This window comes from Periplaneta americana, chromosome 8 (assembly GCF_040183065.1).
Source record: "Periplaneta americana isolate PAMFEO1 chromosome 8, P.americana_PAMFEO1_priV1, whole genome shotgun sequence".
NCBI classification, from domain to species: Eukaryota; Metazoa; Arthropoda; class Insecta; order Blattodea; family Blattidae; genus Periplaneta; species Periplaneta americana.
In genome coordinates, this window is record NC_091124.1 from 44086844 (window position 1) to 44110598 (window position 23755).

At 38.1% G+C, this 23755-nt stretch overlaps 1 protein-coding gene across 1 annotated transcript in view; it reads left to right on the top strand.

Annotated features, from left to right (window-relative positions):
• Positions 1-23755, top strand: part of LOC138704693 (uncharacterized) — a 211033-nt gene that overhangs the window by 27425 nt on the left and 159853 nt on the right. The window contains exon 2 of the mRNA XM_069832832.1: positions 10685-10807. Within this exon, the coding sequence (XP_069688933.1) occupies positions 10691-10807 (117 nt within the window). The 5' untranslated portion in view covers positions 10685-10690. The remainder of the gene's footprint in view (positions 1-10684; positions 10808-23755) is intronic.

The following is a 23755-nucleotide window of genomic DNA, read 5'->3' on the forward strand; positions in this document are numbered from 1 at the left end:
CCTCGTGTTACTCTCCTCGTCCTTTCCCTCGTCTTACTCTCCTCGTCCTTTCCCTCGTCTTACTCTCCTCGTCCTTTCCCTCATGTTACTCTCCTCGTCCTTTCCCTCGTGTTACTCTCTTCGTCCTTTCCCTCGTGTTGCTCTCCTCGTCCTTTCAATCGTGTTACTCTCGTCCTTTCCCTCGTGTTACTCTCGTCCTTTCAATCGTGTTACTCTCCTCGTCCCTTCAATCGTGTTACTCTCCTCGTCCTTTCAATCGTGTTACTCTCTTCGTCCTTTTCCTCGTGTTACTCTCTTCGTCCTTTTCCTCATGTTACTCTCCTCGTCCTTTCAATCGTGTTACTCTCCTCGTCCTTTCCCTCATGTTACTCCCCTCGTCCTTTCCCTCGTGTTACTCTCCTCGTCCTTTCAATCGTGTTACTCTCCTCGTCCTTTCCCTCGTGTTACTCTCCTCGTCCTTTCAATCGTGTTACTCTCCTCGTCCTTTCCCTCGTGTTACTCTCCTCGTCCTTTCAATCGTGTTACTCTCCTCGCCCTTCCCTTCTTATTGCTCTTCTCGTCCTTTCCTTCCTGTTCCTCTCGGTCCGCGAGCCAACTATAACGGCTGGGGGGGATCATCATGCTAACCACACGATACCTTCTTTCCGTTGAATGATCGAGGTCAGCGGCCGGCTGGTAGGCCTTGGCCCTCCATGGTTTTTCGCGCACAGGATTATACAGGGTGTATCAAAAGGTGGTTGAGAACCTGATTTGTTGCAAAATATGTTACTAGAATTTTTTTCGAATTCGTCCCCGTTTTCGAGTTGCACGACGATAAACTTTCCTAGGAGTATCACACACTGTGGACTAATTTGATATTTTATTTCGCTAAATAATCATGGTGAATACTTGATTAAGCATGAACTACTGGTATATCATTAAGGTCTATCGGAGCAGATGATGAAATGCCTTCCACTCACACGTACACACAAGTCTAATCTCCTCTGTAGCTGTGTAAGTCTTTGCAACTAGACCATCTTTATTTGATCCTCAGAATTGTAGATACGTTCCTTCATGGAGCCCCATAGATTGAAGTCCAAATCTGGAGACAGCGCCGGCCAAGAAACTGGAACATACTTTATTAATCACAAGTTGAAGTAACGGAATGTAGGCTCTAAAAATACAGTACATTCAACAAAACAGAACACATTTAGCGAAATAAAACAATAATTGAGTTCTTACAGTATGCCAATCAAAAGAAAGCTCATCGTCCTGTAACTCGAAAACAGAGACGAATTCAGAAAATTGGTATTATGTAACATTTTTTTGCAGCAAATCAGGTTCTGTACCACCTCCATAATTATTGACCTTATCTTTTGATTCACACTATATAGTATTTACTTCCATGGGACTCGTGAGACATGTGATCGCCGCTTGAAGTAACACAGTACACTTCATTGAACATCGAACCTAGGACCATGTCTTGAACGGACAGGCGAAACTGCGTCTTACTTGCAGCGCGCCACGGCCGGCTGATTCTATCGTAATGATCCACAGGGAAGCATGAAAAAAAAAAAATAAATAAAAAAGCGAAGGTCGACTCCGGTGTAGAGAAGCAGAGCGATGCGTGTCTTGAACCTGCACCGCCAGAGGCTGTTGCGGCTATTAATAACGCGTATGCGTACATGTGCGTCTGGAAGTCACGGACGTTGGCTTCTGGACGGTGCGTCATATTGTTTCTTCATACGAAGTGGTGCCCCGTAAAAGTACTACTACTACGTTTTCATATAGTCTGAAACCGTCACAACATGGCAAGAAAGTAACCGTAACCAAGGAAACGGAAATTGAGTTTATACCGTAAAAATAATACATTTTTTATATCCGTCTCGCATAAATAAATATGTGAAGGGACCATTAGAAAAGAATGTGGTATTTTTAATTGCAAATACTGTACCTTCTGCACACTGAACCTGATGTCATGCAATATTAGACTTAGGGCCGATTGTATAAACCATTTAATCGTAGATCAGAGGTTAAATTGATCCTCGTTGTAGCTGAACTTGGAATTTTGTGTTGTATAAAGTCTAATCTGAGATTAATTCTTTTTAAACTAAAGTCAACTTTGACTGAAGAAATTTCTCCGATTAAGTTAGATGGTCTAAGTTCAGTTATTTCTTTTCTGTTTGAAATATACGAGTGGCAGACTGTGCAAAAAGAATAACCTTTATTATTAATATTAATACATATGGTATGGTATGGTATGGTATGGTATGGTATATATATGTTTTCAATTTCTTGCCTTAATACACAAACATTCTTATATTTTATAAGGCTTTATCGTGTTCAGCAGTATCAAATAACATAACCTATAATTATATTATGTTTATAACCATTAATTATTAATGGATATGATAGGTACATTCATAAATTTTCAATTAACTATATTACTAAACGAAAATTGTCATTTTATAAAGCTTTATTATGTTTAGCAGTATCAAACACCATAACATGATAACAATTTGGAGAACAGTCAATCTTCTTCTTATTGTTCGCCATTATTTACAACGCACAAAACAAACCAGTGTCTCCAACAGAGTGTATGGAAAGTCGCCAAAAAGTAGTTGGAAAGTAGCTAGATTTCTCATTATCAACAAAGGAAGATTAAACTTTGTCACTATGGGGTGTTGAAAAGGTCGCTAAATCTCTATTTAAGCAATATAATAGTTAAAAGAAATTGTCGTTGAAAAAGAGTTGAAGTCGCTAAATTGGCGACACTGAACAAACCTGTACAACATGGCCCGTGCATCACATACTTCACTTGTTTATGCGATATTGCCAAATCCTTGTCACGTGAACTTAGATTGCATCTGAACCAAAGGTAATTTGATCGCGGAACAGTTTTATACAATAGAAGAAGTGTCTGAACTCGGTTCACTTTCCGATCTTCGATCAAAGTTTATCTTTAGTCAGAGAGCTTTATACAATTATTTTTGTGCCCACCTTAGCGACGCATTCAATACCATTAAACAAAACGGCGATCACTCTGGCAGTATTGTCGTTTTGCAACTTTAGTTTAGAGTGAAATTTCAATGCAGGAAAGTTCCACGACGATCGCCGATTGAAAGATGGTGAAGAAATTTCGAAGAAACAGGTTCCGACTTGGACAACAAAAAAAGGTGCTGTTGGCAAACCTTACGTAGTTGATTAGAGGACCTGAAAGCATAGCATGCACGCAGGCACGTACTCCTAGCCATGGGAAATATGTGAAACCACTGTCGCAACATTTCTCTTTAAAACAATCATGCAATTTAAAAATAATAAAGCCTTGCAAATGTTGCATGTCAAGTTCAATTGAGGCAAGCACTAATAGGACGAGAAATAAAGAAGTGTTGTCTTTTTTTTTAATAATTCGGTCATTTTTGGAGTTGAATCATGCAACAATAGATGGCATTTGGTTCTCTGAGGCTAATTTACATTTAGACGACAAGGTGATTGTTGTTTAGTCAATTGTCTGAAAACAGGATTGAACCTCTTACGTGACAACAATAAGGCATCACTTCCGATTTCCGAGGCAGCAAAGCTAGGAGATAATGATAGAAATGCGACAAGCACATAGGATTGATATCCTTATTATTGATGATTAATTTTGAGTACCTACGCAAGTTTTCATTTGCATATATTATATACTGTATGTGACATAGTGCTAACACACTAATACCAAATACATAATTTTGGTGTAGGGTTTGTATTTGTAGTTTCTCCTCCGCTAAAGACCAGCGCTATTCACTTACGGGGGGGGGGGGCAGGCTTTCCGTGGTTCTGTAATAGCTGACATTCACTGATAAGCACTGTACAGCTAGGGGTCTAGATGGCCATGACAGTAGTGTCGCTGTTTTGTGATAGCCTTTGAACTGCCGGCCTCATCTCTCCGTTTACCGTATCATAAAATGCAGTTTTGCGTTTCGACCTTTCGGTTCCGAATTATGATTTCAGTAGGCCTACCAATTTCTCGCTACATCCATAACTATCAGATTACACGCAAAGCAGATGGCAGTAGGTGCTTCCCTTGTTGTTCTCGCCGAAGATTCAGAATTCTAAATGCATTGAGGTATGGATCCTGCAATTTACGTCATTGTGGGGGCTTGTAAAAATTTGAAGAGATCGATACCTGGTAGATAAAAGACGTTGTGATAGACTAAAGTAGCTTCACAAGAAGTTCAGGAAATTAGACAAAATTCAGAATATGAGACATGCAGTGTGAATCAAGTTGCTAGGCGACAGCAAATGAGCTGCTCAGTGTGGCGGATTCTCAGAAATTGGTTTATGCATAAATAAATCCTACTTTATATGAACAAAACTGTGTTATCATTTTTCTATAAACTGCCCCGTATTCTGGTAGGAATACGATAGCGTGCCATTACAACGAACTGAGCACTAGTGACTTCTACAGGGACATCATTTTATTTTTACTTCAATTTTTATTGTACCTGAGTTTTTGAATGTACTTCACTCCCACCCCTTTTACTAATGAAGTTCAACCCTCCTCCACACAGATCCAAGACCGCATATACAGTCATAGTGGCCTTGCGGTCATAGTAAACAGTACGTTCCAAAAACATGTTCGCGTTTTCCAGTGATGAAAGAGCTTTCAATATTGAATCATTTTCGCACAGGTACTGTCGTCCATTTACTTACGTTGTATCCCGGTTTTCCCCACCAGCTTTTATTCGCCAGCTAGTGGCTGGGTTGTCTTAGCTCTTTTCTGAGAACATTAATTTCTGTTAGGAATTGGACGTCTACGTAATATTATACAACTGTTTAAAATAACTTAAATAAAAGGGCCTCGTTAAGTAATTAACTGTCACGTGATTTCCCCCCTTTCTACGACCCTACGACATAACCACTTGGACGGACAGTAGATAGTATGTCTGAGTAATTTTATCTTTTCGGATCGGGAAGAAGTGAAGTTCGAATTTACTCTTTTATAGAGTAGGTACAGAATTATTTCAACATGAGTTACTAGTACGAAGGACGAAACTGCTAATTGGGATTAGGTACAATAGTCTATAGTGCGATAATATGCACATTAGAACTGAAGCCTGTATCGAAATGAACGGCCACCATTAAAAAAAATGTGTTTAAATATCCATATTATGATTAGTTTTCAATTTAACTTCATTCTCTATATTGTACGCTAATGTACTATAGACAGTATAATATACACTGCATAATGAATACGTCCACATGGACAGCTCAGTTCGTGAGTAAAAACACTCATTGTTAATACTGCACTGTATTTTGATTAAACAAAAACCTAATGAAAATTATCAAACTCAAAATCGCGATATTTCCTAGTTTACGTAAATGGATGAACTACTTTTCTTCCCTCCTATACCTAGTAAAGTGATTTGTTTGTACATTACGCCAGTATCATCGAACTCCAGTTGTGGAAGGGGGTAGCAAACAGCGTTGATCCAAAGGTATAACCAGGTTAATATTAAAAATGTTAGTAAAAATAAAATGATGTCCCTGTAGTTAATATACAGTATTCTATATTCATTTGCCCTCAAAATTCAAACGTTTACAAATGTAGGCTACATGTAAAGATGGCCATTTCATACCTTTTGGACAACTAATGCAGAGACCGTCTAGAAATAGGTAATACACATGTACAAAGTGTAAAACATTAGGGACCGTACTTAAAACTTTTAATATTACGAATTACAAGCCACTGTAATGCTGAAAAAAGTGTCACAACTTCAGTTCTGAGAAAGTTTGTAAATTGAGGGACGAAACGAAAACGGTATCCCCCCTCCCTGGTGAAAGTAATGATTGGTTCCCTTGAGTATAAAATAATATCAGCGTTATTATTAACCACTTTCATGTTGATTGTTAGAACGAACTTTACTTATTCACATTATTTTATTAACTCTCTTCCTTTTACCTCTGAGGTTCTGACTGAAACCGGACCGATCCTTGTAGCTGATTTCAGAGTCTTGTTCACTCCAGAGCAGATAGACTGGTAACCAAAACTTTCGTAGTTCGAATCCTGCCTGGGAAGGAAACTTTTTTTTGTTCCTTATTCAAATTTATTCCCAATACTTTTCGATTGCGGCGATATTTGACTACTTAATTAATTTATTATTCCGAGAACATGAATTTTACCTGCAATCGAAAAGTATTGGGAATAAATTTGAATAAGGAACAAAAAAAAGTTTCCTTCCCAGGCAGGATTCGAACCACGAAAGTCTTAGTTACCGGTACCAGTCTATCGTGCTCTGGAGTGAACAAGGCTCTGAAATCAGCTACAAGGGTCGGTCCGTTTTTTTTTTTGTCACTACTGTACATCTATTCTCAGGCAGTACATCTCACTTGATATGTGTCAGAGGAAGAACAATAAATTATAGCCTACAGCTGAAGTCTGAGTAGTGTTATATGTTTTTAAAAATTAATTTTTCTCAAAATAGACAAACTCTTTATGTATGCTTCTCCTTTGCGAGATTTCTACTCGAGGACAAAACATTAGTTGACTTTCCAATTTTGTGAATATAACAATGTAAATAATATGTAGTTAAACTAAATGATAGATGCAGATATAAATTAATACAGGAATCTTGCATCTTTTGTATATATCATCATCATTCTTGTTAGTCCTTGAACTGTTACGGTCTGAACGAAACACTGGTGTTCTCAAACCATCTCTTCCTCGGACAACCCAAAGATCTATTGCCACGTGGTTCATGTATAATCTATAAAAATAGTTATCCAGTAGTTCCATTGTTACGTCACTTGTAATGTGGTAAGATGAGAGATTTTAAGAGCATATTAGATATTAGAGAACTGGATGGTCTCAGACTTGCCAAGCGTAGAGTTCTTAGTTCATAATAGAGTATCCTAGCTGAGGAATATCGACGGAGATGCTGTAGGCCTTACTGTTGAAGCAGGGAGGACAGAGAGGCGGGAAGAAAAATTACCATTATTATGCAACGAATAAAGTTTCGCTACAAGAATTAATAAAATATTATACCTGAGGCCATCGGGTTCGCCCATGCATCAAATTGGCACTGTGTAAATTTTGGTTCCATAAAAGATCCTATAACTTAATTTCTAGACAACTGTGTGCTAAATCTTCATACTGACTTTGAAGCTGATCTGCATCTTTTCTATGTAGGTTTGTTTATATAAAAAAGAATAAAACAGCATGGCAGACAGGTTAGGGCACTGCCCCCTGTGTTGAGTTTTCATATTACGCAACTAAACCGGCGATTCTCGACCCAGAACGTCGCTTTCTCTATCGGAATCGGGTCGCGCGGTCTGGCCGGTGTAAAAATAGAACAGCAAAAAGTGCGTTCGTTTTACGAGGAGTACGCCGATTGAGTCACGGAGCCGGCCGCGAGGAATTGCGTAACCTCGAGGACATGCACTCGGTAATAAAATCGTATTCCATCTCGCTGCACTGAATGTCCTTCGGTTCGCAATCAGTTCTAAAAATTGCGAATAACGAGTAATCGGGAGTGGAATGCGACGACTTCAAAAGGCATGTGACGAAATTGCGACATTCAGTTGTAGATTATCATTGAACCTCGAAGGGTCATTGGATAAGGAACACATTGAATAAGATTACTGTGGCTTTGGAGCAGTCCGAGCAAATTGCATTTGTTGCTGAACTCTCGGCGCGTGAACCTCGATCCTCTCAGCAGACGACAGGTAATGGACTCGTAACTTGTATATAATTGGGGACAATATCGTCCGTTTACAAGCAAAATTCATTAAGTCAAAAATATTACTTCTGAGATTATTAATTTATATAACGTACCTATGTGTATAAACTTGGAATTGGAGAATGAAATGCATATAAAGAAAAAGAAATTACTAATAATAATATTTTTAGGATTCAGTTTTGTCAAGAACTTTCAAACACCATTTTCTCAGGAGTATTATTTTTTAATTAATGTGTTTTGCTTGTAAACCGACGATATACTGTAGGTAACATATGAGCCTTTCAGAGCAAAAGTGGTGTAAGTCAAAATTGGGTAATGAGGTTTAAAGTAAAAATTCTGCAGAATACAGCGCAAGGTAGCAATTATTATGTCCTTCTTGCTGTCCACTGACTACTAATAGTTTAAATAAATTGAATATTAATTGCTACTTTGTGCTGTATTTTACATAATGTTTACTTTAATCCTCATTACCAATTATTGACTTACACTACTTCTGCTCCGAACGACTCATATTTTATCTTCAGTGTCCGCCGAGTTAGCTTTGTGGTAGCGCGTCTGCCACCAGACTAGACTAGACGGCATTTCAGAAGGCGGTCAGCTGCTACATGCGCCGTAGCATTTCTGGTATGTGACGTCACAAACTTGTACAGTAGAACCAATCAGAATCAGTCTATAACAAGTAGTTCCCGAGTTCGTTTGTTCAAGTGTGAGTGTTTTAATACATTCAATAAGTACAACTAGCATTTACTGTGTGTGTGTGTGTGTATGTGTGTGTGTGTGAAGAGACTATAAGGTGTATAATTATTTTAAAAACGTTGAAGAGCAGAACGCTGTCTGCCATCTTGATGCTGGCTGCAACGTTGCCAACGCGCAAGAAATGACTGCAGAAGCATGTGGTGAGGGATTGAGAAACGTGCAAAGAATATTGTTAGTGAAGGAAAGAGGGTTTATTTGGTGTCATGCTTACTGTAGTCAACGAATAAGGTCATTATTGTCTTTTGAGGATTTAAATTCTCTCCTGTGCTATTTCTATTGCACGTGCTCGTGAAGTACGATGTGGCAATGTTGTACGCTGCCTTGCTCTCACTATCTGTCTCTCTCGACGCAAACGCTAGCAGACTACCGCCTTCCGAATTGCCGTCGACTCTAGCCGGCCCAGGTTTAATTCGCGGCGGGGTGAGATCACTAAATTGTTCACTAATATGCCTGCGTTTGATCCCAAATTTCTCCGCAGTGCATATGAAGAAAAGGCATATATGTCACCGTTGATAGTGATTCGTTCGTCGGATGGAGACGTGAAGCCTGGCGGGCCCCCTTGGTGCTGTTCGACAGGAGTAGGCTACCTGCCGGCACCGGGTTTCCTCTTCTCCCTTCATCATCATCATCATCATCATCATCATCATCCAAACCCATTCCATACACTACACTTACATATGCCATAGGTATTAAGCTTTTAGCATCCAAAGTTAGAATTGCTTCGGCGTTACGCAAGAATTTCAGTTTCATCCCAGTGACCATGGAATAATACCATTGTCCATCGTTGAAGTTATCACATAGATGTTGAAAGTAGTTAATAAATATTGAATGTTTTACTTATTTAATTGACGTTACCATTCATGGAAACACGCAAAATTGTACTTTTCAACTCTGGAAAAGCACATTTTATATCCTGATGTCAATTCGAGATTATGTAACACAAACCATTTCACGGGATAAAAATGGCTACTTTCATATAAACACATAGCTTACTTCACCATTTTTTTTTTTTTTTTTTTTTTTGCGTTTCTGAGAAAATCATCGAAACAATCACGATTATATAATAAGCCCATACTGTTAGCCACTAGGTAAAATGATTTCTAAAGTATTCTGCAAGGTCATAGTAATGCCTACAAAGTTAACTACATGTGACTAACTCTTTTATGTGCAATTTAGTTGTCGTGTTTACTTCTTGAAAATAACTTGTAGATAAATGATCCCATTACATAGCTTGGCCACTGGGTACAGGTAGTTATTAAAGTGTAAGTCATAGTAATGCATACAAAGTAAACTATAGGAGTAACACACACTTGACTGCATGCAATTTAGTTACGTTGTTTGCTCGTGTTAAATGACCCCTGTTACGTGGATTGGGCCATTGGGTAGGGATGGCTGTGAAGTGAGAATGCAACAATTGGCAAACTTTTATGTTACGAATTATTTTCTACTGCGTACAGTACGCAATTTGATGCTGAGACTTATTTTAGATGAGGTAATGGTAAAGAGACCAATTTGAGACGATGGGATGTTGAGGAGACATATCAGAGGATGAGATGCTGAGAAGACAGATTTGGGCGATGAAATGCTGTGGAGACAGATTTGAGGCGATGAGATGCTGAGTTGTCAGATTTGAGGCGACGAGATGCCGAGGAAACAGATTTGAGGCGACGAGATGCTGAGTAGACAGATTTGAGGTGACGAGATGCTAAAGAGATAGATTTGAGGCGAATAGATGCTAAGTAGACAGTTTTTTGACGCGGTGAGGTTCTGAGGATACAGATTTTTGAAGCGATGAGATCCTGAGGAAACAGGTTTTTGAAGCGATGAGAGCCTGAGGAGACAGGTTTTGAAGCAATGAGATTCTGAGGAGACAGGTTTTTGAGGGGATTAGATCCTGAGAGGAGACGTTATTTGAGGCGATGATATGTTGAGACATGTTATTTGAGCCGATGAGATGCTGAGGAGACATTGGTTGAGGCTACGAGATTCTGAAGAGATAGCTTGAGGTTATGAGATGCTGAGGAGACTGGTTATTTGAGGCGATGAGATACTAATATAGATGGAGCGGATATTCTGAGGAGACGGGATTAGAGACAACTACGGCAGGCTGACAAATTTGAGACATGGCAATGCCAAGACAGGCAGGGACTAGCGGGTATCGAGACACAGGCAGGCATGCTTTTCCCGAGATGTGCGAAGCATTAATTGTCGTTAACACGTTGTTTCAGATCCTAATGTCCCACGAGCCCTGGTCGTTGCCGCCAAAAGATGGCTTATACGACCCCGCTAACGAGAAGGATGCTTGTGGAGTTGGCTTCATCGTGGCAATCGACGGACGGCGCTCGCACAAGGTAAGGCCAGCTCACGGTAATTGATTTCTAGCTCCGTGGAACGTCATTCTTTGTATCCCATTTGGGTGGTCTCCTGGGAAGAAGGCACGATGTAGCAGTTTGTCCTTGCTTTTTGAAGCGGTAAACGGATAATTGTGAAATTATAGAGAAGTGACCGTAAAGTACCTAGAGAAAACAGCATCCATCTTTTATTAATCATAAATTGCACATTAATGTAGCAATGGTATCATATACAAGAATCAATGGCGGTTCGCGGCCTGAAAATGTGGTGATGCAGAAAATAGCTTGTTCACGTCTTGCGTGTTTGGCCACTCAGGTTTTTATTTATTTATTTATTTATTTTTACACACGACCAATTTTCTTGTGGGTTGTCTGCATGTATAAACTGTATTAAGTTCATGGTTGAGATTAGTCTTCAGATTCTTGTAACATGATTTTTGCCTGCATTTTGAAAACAAAATCGACCTTATTTACTAATTAAACTATCGACTATATTCATCACTTCAAAATTTTCAGTCCACGCTAAAATGTAAATCTATATGAAACAACAAATGCACCCGAAAACAATTCACACGTTCAGTTCACACTGACAAATATGAAAAATAAGAACGCTTCTATTTGCTAATGAACTTATTTTCCCACAAATCACACTCAACAATAACTATAACTTGGCAGCAGAAATAATTGTAGCTGTTTGTACAGTTCCTGATAAATCGAGGAGCTGTTTTTACCTCCGATGTACTGTAACTTCTCCATATTATATAGCGGCACTAGAGTTGACCTGTAGTTTGTACAAAATTGTAGGCATTGTAATATTGGAATAATTTTCTAGACCGAGTAGTTTCCGATATTTTAGTTCCATAATTGATCTCATTGTCGTAATGTATGCAATTAATGATTTTGGCACCAAAATTGAGTGGTCTCATTGTCGTGATTTCTGCAGTTGCATATATATTGATCTTATTGTTGTGATCTGAGCAATATATGATGCAATTTGGCATCGAAATAGATCTCACTATCGTAATCTGTGCAGTTTTATTGCAGATACATATTGTGAACCAGAACTGGTATCCCTGTCAGATTGTACAATTCCTAATGTGTTTGAACACCATAATTGTTCTCATTGCCGCAAAATATGCAGTTGAAGATGCCGTTTTACATACGAGTTAGATATGATCTTCATAGTTCCTGCAATTGCTTATGCATTTTGTCACCAGAATTCGTCTGATTGTCATTTATGTAATTACTGAAGCATTTTGCATTATAATTGGTTCAATTTTCGCAGGCAGTTGCAGTTTCGCACCGGAATTAATCTCAGTGACGTAATTTGCACTGTTCGAATATGCCTTGGCACCAATATTGAGGGACGTTGCCAAGATTTTTTTCGAAGGAGAACACTCGGAAGAATCGATTATTTCTAAATATGGAGATTATTGACCATTAAAAACAAATTTACATATTGATCTTCCTCAAAAGGGCGGGATGACTTGGAAGATGCCAAATGATTCTAGCATAACTGCGAATTTTCCACACTGGAGTAGCGGTTAGCTTGTATGACCGTGAAACGAGCAGGCCCAGGTTCCAATCCTGGTTGGTACAAGTTACCTGGTTGAGGTTTTTTCCGCGGTTTTCCCTCAACCCATTAAGAGCAAATGCTGGGTAACTTTCGACGCTGGACCCTGGACTCATTTCGCTTCATATCATTCAGATGTTAGATAACCATAGATGTTGATAAAGCATCGTAAAATAAAGCACAAAAAAAAAAATTCGAGATGGAACCTGCAACTCCATCAACCCTCCCCCCACCACGTAGATAAATACTCTGCCAGTATTGATGTCACATCTCACTTTTGTAATTTGTACAGTTATCGTAGAGTTTGATAGAATAATTGATCTTAATTGGTGTAATTTGCGCAATTACCGGTTGCATTTTGACATCTAAATTTATTTCATTTTGACTTGTAGAATTTGCGTTACAATGTAGCACCAGTGTTGATCTAATTGTAACCTGCACAATTGAAGGGTTGATAGGAAAAACAACCCATGTCAGTTTTAGCCGAAAATGAGATATTGGTACTAATGGAAAGCTAAAATCATGTGGCGTCTGTGTATGCTTAAAATACAAGCAATATATTTATAAAGCATTGGGGTATTTATGCCTATACTTTAAGTTTCCTATCCTTTTACATAACGAGATATAATGTTTTTTCGCTCCCCTGAAAAAAGTGTTTTTTTTGACATGGGTTGTTTTTCCTATCAACCCTTCAATTCTCAATATAAAGTGGAAGCAGAATTGATCTTAATGTCATTATTTGTGCAATTACTGATGTATTTTGGTTTCAGAATTTATTCCATTGTCGTTATTTGTACAATTCTGCAAAGTCACAACACTAGAATTAATTTCGTTGCAATTTGTAACATTCTCTTTAACAACAAAATTGAAGGCCTCCCTCGAAAAAGGGTGTAACATCAAATTAATTAAATATGTGACTTAGATGGAAAAAGTAATTTTGAAATGAATGCATCCAAAAGCTGAATAAACTTGTAGGCCTATCCTTGGTTAATCAAATTGTTGTGCTAGTAAATATAGGCTTAACGAAATACGCCCCTGAAATTATTTTCTTTTCTCCTTAAACGTGTATTATAGATTTTTTGGTTATACCCTTATGCGAGGGCGGTCTTGAGAATTAATCTCATTGGCGTAATTGTGCAATATATATATATATATATATATATATATATATATATATATATATATATATATATATATATATATATATGGTTTGTATGATAGAAAAGCTGTACTTGTTCGTAGAACACAACAAATTAAGTAGAGCATGCGACAAACACGTGTTCAACCTCTTGTCACACGCGTTGGCAATGTCACATTTTTTATCGGACCGAGTTGTATTCTGTTGCGAGTCACAAAATACGCGCAGACGCGGAAAAAAAAGGAGCATGCGAGGGCAGGGGTCAGTGACGTGTCCAAAAATAGCGACCGACAGACCTATAAACCAGTTGGCAGCGCCTTCTATAAAAGGGGACGAGGGACCCTATCTGGAGGATTGCGTGCGACTGTTGGGCGTCGTGTTTCCACGGATTCGAGTCCCATCAAGTCCACGTCACTGTTGTGACACGTTTCCTCGTGGGCACAAGTTTCCACCCCACCCTTGCAGGAAATGTAAATTATAAATCTTAATTATTTATTCTTCGTTCTGACTGAGAAGTTATTAATCACATACATTAGAAAACTATTGACGCAAGGAAGGAAACTGTTGGAGTGAGAGAGAAAAATAGAGGAAGATGTGGAAGAAGTCGAGAAAGAAGTCTAAAAGTAAAGATGAAACAGGGAAGGAAACGGTTGGAGTGAGAGAGAAAAATAGAGGAAGAAGTGGAAGAAGTCGAGAAAGAAGTCTAAAAGTAAAGATGAAACTGAAGAATTGAGGAGGTGAAAAGAAGGTAAAGAAGGCAGATGAACGCTATAGAAAAGTGGAGGAGCAAACTGTAGAGGAGTTAAGGTGGAAACTGTAGAGGAAGCAGAGTGAAAACCACCTCTGTTGAAAAACTGTAGAGAGTTAGTGTGGAAACTATAGAGGTTGTAGAGTGAAAACCGCCTCTGTTGAAAAACTGTAGAGGAGTTAGGGTGGAAACTGTAGAGGAAGCAGAGTGAAAACCACCTCTGTTGAAAAACTGTAGAGGAGTTAGGGTGAAAACTATAGAGGTTGTAGAGTGAAAACCAGCTCTGTTGAAAAACTGTAGAGGAGTTAGGGTGGAAACTGTAGAGGAAGCAGAGTGAAAACCGCCCCTGTTGAAAAACTGTAGAGGAGTTAGGGTGGAAACTATAGAGGTTGTAGAGTGAAAACCACCTCTGTTGAAAAAAACTGTAGAGGAGGTGGAGGAGAAGAATATAAAGAGGTGGAGGAGAAAACTGTAGAGGAGGTGGGGTGAAAGCTGTAGAGGAAGAGTGAAAATCACCTTTGTTAAAAAAAACCGTAGAGGAAGTTGAGGAAAAATTTAAGAGCATTAGAGCAGGTGGAGAATTTTTTTTAAGTTGCTTATTTAACGACGCTGTATCAACTACTAGGTTATTTAGCGTCGATGAGAGTGGTGAGAGCGAGATGGCATTTGGCGAGATGAGGCGGAGGATTCGCCATAGATTACCTGGCATTCACCTTACGGTTGGGGAAAACCTCGGAAAAAACCCAACCAGGTAATCAGCCTAAGCGGGGATCGAACCCGCGCCCGAGCGCAACTTCAGACCGGCAGGCAAGCGCCAGCAGGTGGAGAAGAAAAATATAGACGATGTAGAGTGAAAAGTATAGGAGGAGAAAACTAGAGGATTTAGAGGAGGAAAATAATGGAGACGTAAAAACGTAAACGACCTCAGATGAAAACTATAGAAGAGCTAGGGTGAAAACTACCTCGATTGAAAAAAAAAAAAACTGTAGAGGACGTGGAGGAGAAAACTTCAGAGGAGGTGGAGGAGAAGACTAGAGGAAGTGAAGGAGAAGACTAGAGGAAGTGGAGGAGAAGACTGGAGGAGGTGGAGGAGAGAACTATAGATGAAGTGGAGGAGAGAACTGTAGAGGAGGTAAAGAAGAAAACTTCAGAGAAGGTAGGGAGAAGTGTAGAGGAGGTTGAGTGAGAAAGTTAAATTTTGTCGTGGTAGTGGAGAATAATGTTTAAGAGGAAGAAGGAAGTGGGGAAGGAAACTTAGAATAGGAATGAAAGTTAGCGATTGTGGAGAAAATCGAGAGGAAGCTATCGAGTAAATGTTGATTGGGTCGGAAATGGAGGGGAAACTATCTAGCAAATGATGGAGTAGGGTTACCATCTGTCCGGCAAAAGGACATGTCCTCTTTTATAATCATTTTATCCTGTCCGGCAGGCATTTAAAAAAAAAATTGAAATGTCCGGCGTTTCGCATTTCAACTAGAATTGAACAAGGTCCGATATTATGTATAGAATATCGAAACAAATGATGAAAACCTATGAAAGAATTTAACTGCTTTCAATGGCTGAAGCTGGAGCACATAAAAAAACATAAAATATGATGATCTATTGACATGCATTGAATTCTTACAATCTAAAAATGTCACTATTCATGATTCTAAGCCATTTTATCAATTTTATTTTGCAGTGTACAAAGATATGCCAATCAAGTTAAATTTGACAAAGATTTAATTTTAGATAAACAATGGTGAAAATTCTTCAATTCAAATAGTTCTGCGAGCACTGAAACTTTCTCATTACTAAAAAATATATAAATTCTATTTATTTATCCCAAGTCACAATGGAAGTGCTGAGAGAGTATTTTCCCTAATAACTGCTTAATGGACAAAAGAACGAAATCGCATGCTAACGGAGACAGTCAGAGGTATCATCGTGGTGAAATATAATTTCAACGACATGTCCTGTGAACAATTCCATAGTTATTTGTTACAAGATATGTTTGTTCAGGCTCTTGTGCACAAAGTGGGCTCCACCGATAAGTAGGGTACAGATGTAATACTGATCCAGCAACTAGTGAGAAAACTAAGATGAGCCATTGTTTTTATCTTTAATTGTTCATAGCAATTTTTGTAAAGTCCTCCTTTTTTCAGCAATGTCTTCTTATTTTAGATTCCATGTTCTCCTATAGAATTTCTTCTTATGGTAATCCTATGATGGAGGAAAGCATAGGAAGAATAGAAAAGTGAAGAAGATGGTATAAGGAAGGAAAATTGAGTGAGAAAACAAGACCTAGAAGCGAAGAAGGAAAAAGAAAGCACTCGTGACCATTGCGAATGATGTTGTGTCATGAGATAAACTTGTCTGGCGCTGAAGGAAAAATCTGCCACTCACGTGAGAGACGTGATTCGACAGCTGCTTGCTACTGGGAATTTCGCGCCGCCATAGCGTACTATACTCACTGATATTATTTATAGAGAGAGCCTTTGAATTAATTTCTGGGATTTCTTATGAGCTGTGCTGATGGCATGCGTGATTACGTCCTGCCATGTCATTTCGTAACTCCACCTGTTACGTACATGTACGTATTCTGTCTGGCTCTGTGACTATAGGCTTAGTGTTCCTATATATTCGATTCCGGCTGTGGAATTATAAATAGTGATAGATTGCCCAATTTAATTATCGTCAATTTCCAATTGAGCTGGAAATTGCCTAGCTTTTTACCGGAGCTCTGTTAGGGACGTGGGTCTTTTGGCTTCATTTCTCATGAGAAATAATCCTAACTACCATTTTTTCGTCCACGTCGGATTTTAATCTGTGGAGCGAACCGCAAGACTGATAACGATAATCGTCGTACTACAGAACACAAAAATTATTTTCCTTTCGTTTTACTTTGGTGTTCTAACGTCGTGCTAATCACATGACTAGGGAATTTTGCATGTTTGTAATAGTGTTGTTCATATAAAATTCATTTTCCTACGTGTTATTTTGGGATGTATGGGCAGGTATCATCCCTCACCAAGGATCCCCGATGTTTTCACTTTCAAGTGGGGAAGATATTTGTAACATAACACTTGAACTATATGATAGATCTAAATAGTTGCTGCAAGATAAATAGAGATTTTCAGTGTTGTATAAAACAAAAACTGTCTGTAATATTGATGAGCATTTTGCGCTGTTATATTGAGGAAATGCAGAAGTTTCGAGACGCACTGTTGGTGCTATTGCGCTGATTGTTTCGCTGGCGCAAGCATAATAACTTAGAAGACTATCTGTGATAGATAATGGTATGCCTTTTGTGTTGGTCGGTTGAGAAATAATATGACAAGTTTATGAATTTACATACTCGTACTTAGGAAATTATTTGCAGTATTTATTGTAATTATATTCTTAATACTAGCCGTACCCGTGCGCTCCGCTGCACCTGTTAGAAATAAATATAAAGTAATTACATAATTAAAATAGGACGTTTGATCCAGGGAACATTCGTGTTTGATAGAAGGATAAATCGTTTAATATGTTACTTAATTTAAATTGTATTTAAATAATTAAAATGCGGTCATTTTGGTCCAGAGAGCAATCATTTGGTGCAATAACAATTCCTTTAACATGTTTCTTAAATGTTATTACATGCAACCATAGTTTAATGAAGATTGACATATCATTTAGTTTTAATGTGTATACTTTATATTACTTGCTATATGTTTCAGAAGTTGCTGTAATAACATTGTAGAATTATGTCCATCTAGAGAAACTACACTTTCCAATGGTGAAATAATAATAATTAAACAATTAATTAGCTTCCGATATTACTTCATACAAACACAGAAACATTCTCTTAGGCTATGTTTAATAGCTTTCGATTGTTGTTGTCCAAGGCCCCTTATAGACGAAGTCGTTTGTTTTTATTTCAGTACAGCGCCTTAGATAGCGTTGTTATTGTAATTTTAAAACCCATTTATCTCATTAAATATCAGTCCTATCAACATTTTGTATAGAATAAAACTTATCGGAAATTATTTTTAAAGAAACCTTTGTTATGTAATATTTTTCATGAAAATCGATAATAAGCGAGATATTTCGATTTAATTCAGGCCCCCTTATAACCCCCCCTTTTAAATAAAGTATTTTGAATGCCATATAGCCTAAAATCTAAGTTACAACGAACTTAATTTATATTCCAATTTTCATATAAATCATGAAAAGGTAACAAACATCCAGACGGACAGACATACAAACAAAAATGTCAAAAAAGCGATTTTCGATTTCAGGATGGTTAATTATACATGTTAACACCAATTATTTTTGGAAAATCGAAAATTACCAGAAAAATTTTTTTTACAGATTTATTATTAGTATAGATTGTAGTTGTAATCCCTTGATAGAGGGGAAGAGAAGGCCTGATGGCCTTCATCTCTACCAGCTTAAAAAAATTACGCATTTTTACGCGTAACTTTGCAACTCTAGATGCAGGTATGTTACACCGGGTTTGGTATGAACTAGAACTAGATCGTCGCCTCGATGTGTGCCGTGTGACACAAGGAGCATATATTGAACATTTGTGAGTTGCCAAAGTAAACTTGAATTACTTTCTAAAAAAGTGTAAACTAATTTCTGATAACATTAATAGTTTTGCATTTGTAAAATATTGGAAGTCTCTATTTCTTTTGTAGTAACCCCATACTTTAAGTATGTATTCGTGTATGTAATACACAGTATTTTTTATGAGATTTATAGTGTGTAAAAGATCTGACTAATAGAAAGTCTTGTCCAGTTGGCCACTTACGATGATGAACAAAGCGACTAGAATTCTAAAACTAAAATGGTGACACTTCCAACGTATATCGAGAAAATATGTGTATGCTCCAGTATGGTGAAATAAAATGACCCTGCATAAATAGAGCTCGAAATTTTTTATTGAAAATAATTACTTTAGATATTTTCCCCCAAGATTTAAGGTGAAAGTTAGTGTGCTGTAGATGTTCGAAATCGGTGTTGATAATAATTATGGATTATATACGGAGACTAGGGGTCGAATTCATAGTCGTCACTTATAAAATGAGGAAACACTTAAGTAATGAGCAATTCCTTAGCACTTATTTCAGATCGTATTGCAGAGACGCTACTCATTCATATGCCCTGAGGATTCCCTTGACATCGAAAGAAATATGGCAACATGGCTAGACGTGAGCGCTTTCCTTCATTCAATTGTTTTCCAGCGCCTTCAAATGGTTAAATCGGCATTATTGTCATACACAAGTACAGAAGTAAATATTATAGAGCTAAAAATTATACAGAATGTCGAGAAAGCATTTTACAGAAAAGAAAGACGTGAGCTAAGATAACTAGTTATGAAATATGGAGATATCGTCGAAAAAAAAAAAAAATGATAATTGTTCTCTCCAAAAGAAGAAATTGACATGGAACAAAATTGCAGTTGAGTTTAATGCAAACTCCGGAAATATTCCTGTAAGTAAATCATTTTCATTTATTTTTCAGTTATTTTTATGCTAAACAAAGTGGAAATGATATAATCACGCAAATTTTAACAGCTTATTCCTAGGGTAGAATACAAACAAAAATGCAAATAACACTTTGTTGGGACGTGAATACTTTTCGAAAAAAAAAAAATACCACTTAAATCTACCTGAAATGCTGCTGTATCATAAAATCTCAAAGCAACCAGTACTTTCAGCAGTGGCGAAATCGGTAAGCCTCATGGTTGTATTGTGAATTTAAATGAGAGACACCAGAATATTCACAACAGTGTTCTGTCGAAATGGTATCTCCTCTTAAATTGTTGATCATTATACATCTCTAAAGGGTTTTCCATATCTCTGATATATCGTTTGCTTGCCGAAACTCATTTTCATTTTAATTACAAAACTCGATAAAACAAATTAAATTAAATCATAATCATCATCTATTGTATACCGAATCAGCTGATTACAATGCATATGAGGAAACACTTGAGTAAACTGACAAGCTACCTTATTTGAATAAGTGTTCACTTCAGTGGGATTTATGAATTGGAAATTATTATAAGCAACTGCTTAAGTGTTTCCTTACGATAAATGTTGACTATGAATTCGGCCCTGGGAGGAAGGCAGAAAATAGGAAAGGTTGGAGAATGCTGGATTTGCAGTTAAAGATCTACCCTTGAGCAGAAAACTATGAATGAATGAATGCCTTTTGAACCACGTAGTCTATTAAGAGGCGGGCTGGTGTGAAAAAAATGGGCCACCAGTTCTCCAGGTCACGAAGTCTGCAGAATTGCGACTTCAGCGTGCAGACAAATGTTTCGCAATTGAAGGTCATCAGTGACCAAAACGTGGCGTATCGCTTTCAATGCGTGTCGTAGCAAGGTCGTGTCACATCTGAGGCGGGCTATTAATAATGAAATTGTCCTGCCGCTCAGAAAAGAAGTGCCAACTGTGACCAAGGGATAAAGCACGTGTTTGGAGAGTGACCAAGTGTTCGCAATATTACGTCGAACGTATTGTACGACAATTATCTTAACGACCCTCCTTCAGAGCTTATGTATTCTTTCATTTGTTTTAATCTAGGATCACGACATATTTGTTTCAAATAATGTTTGTAAGACTTTTTCTCGGTTTATTGAAAGGTACGCGAATGGATGCCCTTGCATTGGGGCTGAGAAGAAAATTTTTATGAGCTCCAAGCCTGTTTGGTCACTTGACTCACTCAGGTTTTCGCCGTTCCATTTGAAGAAACACAGTGAATTTTATTTTGAAAGGGGAAATCAGAAAATGGAGGTAACCTAATAGCTACATCAGGGGAGATATCGAAAGCACTAACAGAAAGGAGTTACGTGCAACGGTAGCGGACCGTCGAGAAAACACCATCTTACAGTACTACACTTGGAGCATAGGACGAGTTCATTTTTTTTATTTTAGTTGGTTATTTAGCGTCGATGAGATTGGTGATAGCGAGATGATATTTGGCGAGATGAGGCCGAGGATTCGCCAGAGATTACTTTGTATTCACATTACGGTTGGGGAAAACTTCGAAAAAACCCAACCAGGTAATCAGCCCAAGCGGGGATCGAACCCGCGCCCGAACGCAACTTCAGACCGGCAGGCAAGCGCCTTAACCGACTGAGCCACGCCGGTGGCTGGACGAGTTCATATGATACGAAGGGGAGTATCCTAAATGAAAGCACAGAACGAGTCCTTTTCATACGCGGCAAATATTGTAAAAGTGGAAGAGACAGCAGACAGTATGATGCAGCCACGAAATGAATGGGATTTAAAATTCCCTTGTGTCATTGTTTTAAATTTATATTTAGTTTTCCTAAGATTTCAGTAATATTCCAAACACGAAACAATAAACATAACATCGTAATTTCCTGTGTTTTAATGTGTGTTGCTCTGAGGTTATAATCTCCAAACCAAGTCCAGCAAAAAATCAATAAATACGGTGTACACGCCTGCCATCTGTTGTACTAGTCGGGAAGACGGTGAAAAGACACTCACACTCGTGCCATCTGTTGCAATAGTCGAGAACACGCTGAAAATACACGCATGCTCACCATTTCATTATTTCTGAAGTAACAAGGTAAGACATTTGTAAAAACTCAAAACTTAGACATTTAATTAGACAGTAGTTTCATAAACATACTCGCGCCTTAATTACTGCTATTATATGTTCCTTGCATAATATAGTATTGTACCACTTTTTGATGTAATTTGTATAGAAATTGTATTTTATGTATTCCCATACGAATCGGATTGCGTTTCTGCGCTTATTAACAGTTGTTAGAAAAGTAGAAGTCGTTAACATGTTCTTCTTGAGGTGTACTATAAGCAGTAACATTAGCTGCAGTCAAGACGTGAAGAGGAGGATAGCAATGGCAAAAGAAGCTTTTAATAGAAAAAGAAGCATCTTCTGAGGACCTCTGGAGAAAGAACTAAGGAAGAGACTAGTGAAGTGCTTTGTGTGAAGTGTAGCATTGTATGGGGCAGAAACATGAACATTAGGACGAAGTGAAGCGAAACAACTAGAAGCATTTGAAATGTGGATACGAAGGAAAATGGAACTTCTGAAGTGGACAGAGAGAATAAGAACTGAAGCTGTGTTGGAGAGAGTGGATGAAGAAAAAATGATGCACAAACTGATAAGTAAGAGAAAAAGGAATTGGCTGGGTCACTGGTAGAGAAGATGCCTACTGAAGGATGCACTGGAAGGAATGGTGAACTGGAGGAGAGTTTGGGGTAGGAGAAGATATCAGATAAGACGACTTTAAGATATATGGATCATATGAGGAGACAGAGGAAAGCAGAAAATAGGAAAGACTGGAGAGAGCTGGGTTTGCAATGAAAGACCTGCCCTTGGGCAGAACAGTATGACTGATTTTTTAAACATAACTCTTTTATTGCACTTTTGGATACAGGAAAATGAATGAACATGTTCTCAAAATAAATAAAATGTGAATCGATGCCGGAAACAGAAGGGCTGAAATGTGATATTAAGGGCTTACGTTGCAGTGTTGAGAATGTTTATTTACTGCGCAGATACCAGAAATAACTCCTACCCAACTGGATTGCAAGAGCCACTTACCGACTGAGTGTCAAGGAGAGTGAATTGATAACATCCGGACCGATACGAAGCCTACTTGTATGCAAGGCCATGCTAATAAGCTGAAAAGGAAAGTAACTCATGCTAACGAAGGGAGTTCGCGGGCACATTACAATAAAATTGACAAGTTGTGGAGCCTGAGGTTATATGCCAGCTGTCATTTATAAAGAATGAGCGACACGAAGGCGATTTCTACATTTTTATTAGGTATACGTTTTAAGCGATTGCTAACAATTCAGTTTTTTTAATCATGTTGCCAAATAATGATAATAGTGTTTATAGTTTATGTTCTTGAACTTTTATTCAAGTAATACATAAATGGAAGCATTTAATGTACCCAAATAAGAAGTTGAGCTTTAATTTTCTGGATTTCCAACAACATTTTTAGTCCACTGCTGTGGAGTAATGGTTAATGTGGTGAAACGAGCGGGCTCGGGTTCAAAACCTGGTTGGGGCAAGTTACCTAGTTGAGGTTTTATTCCGAGGTTTTTCCTCAACCCAATAAGAGCAAATGCTGGGTAACTTTCGGTGCCGGACTCTGGACTCATTTCGCTGGAATTATCACCATTTCATTCAGACACTAGTTGAAAAAGCGTCGTAAAATAACCAGTAAAAAAGAACATTCTTTACAATCGAATTCACTCATGTCTTGTAGGGTAGCCGTAAATGTTTACCATCGGACACGATTTGATGCTATCGCCTTCGTCTCTCTCCATGTCTTGCACTGATGTCCAATTTGGATATGGGCAAAAATAACCTGTTATTTTAATACGGCTTATCGGTTAATTACCGGTTATTTTTGCTTGTCGGTTTGACCTGGTAACCGGTTATTTTCCTCAATAACCGAACGACCGGTTGTTTTTTTTAATATACACCGAATCAAATGTATTTTAAGTTTAT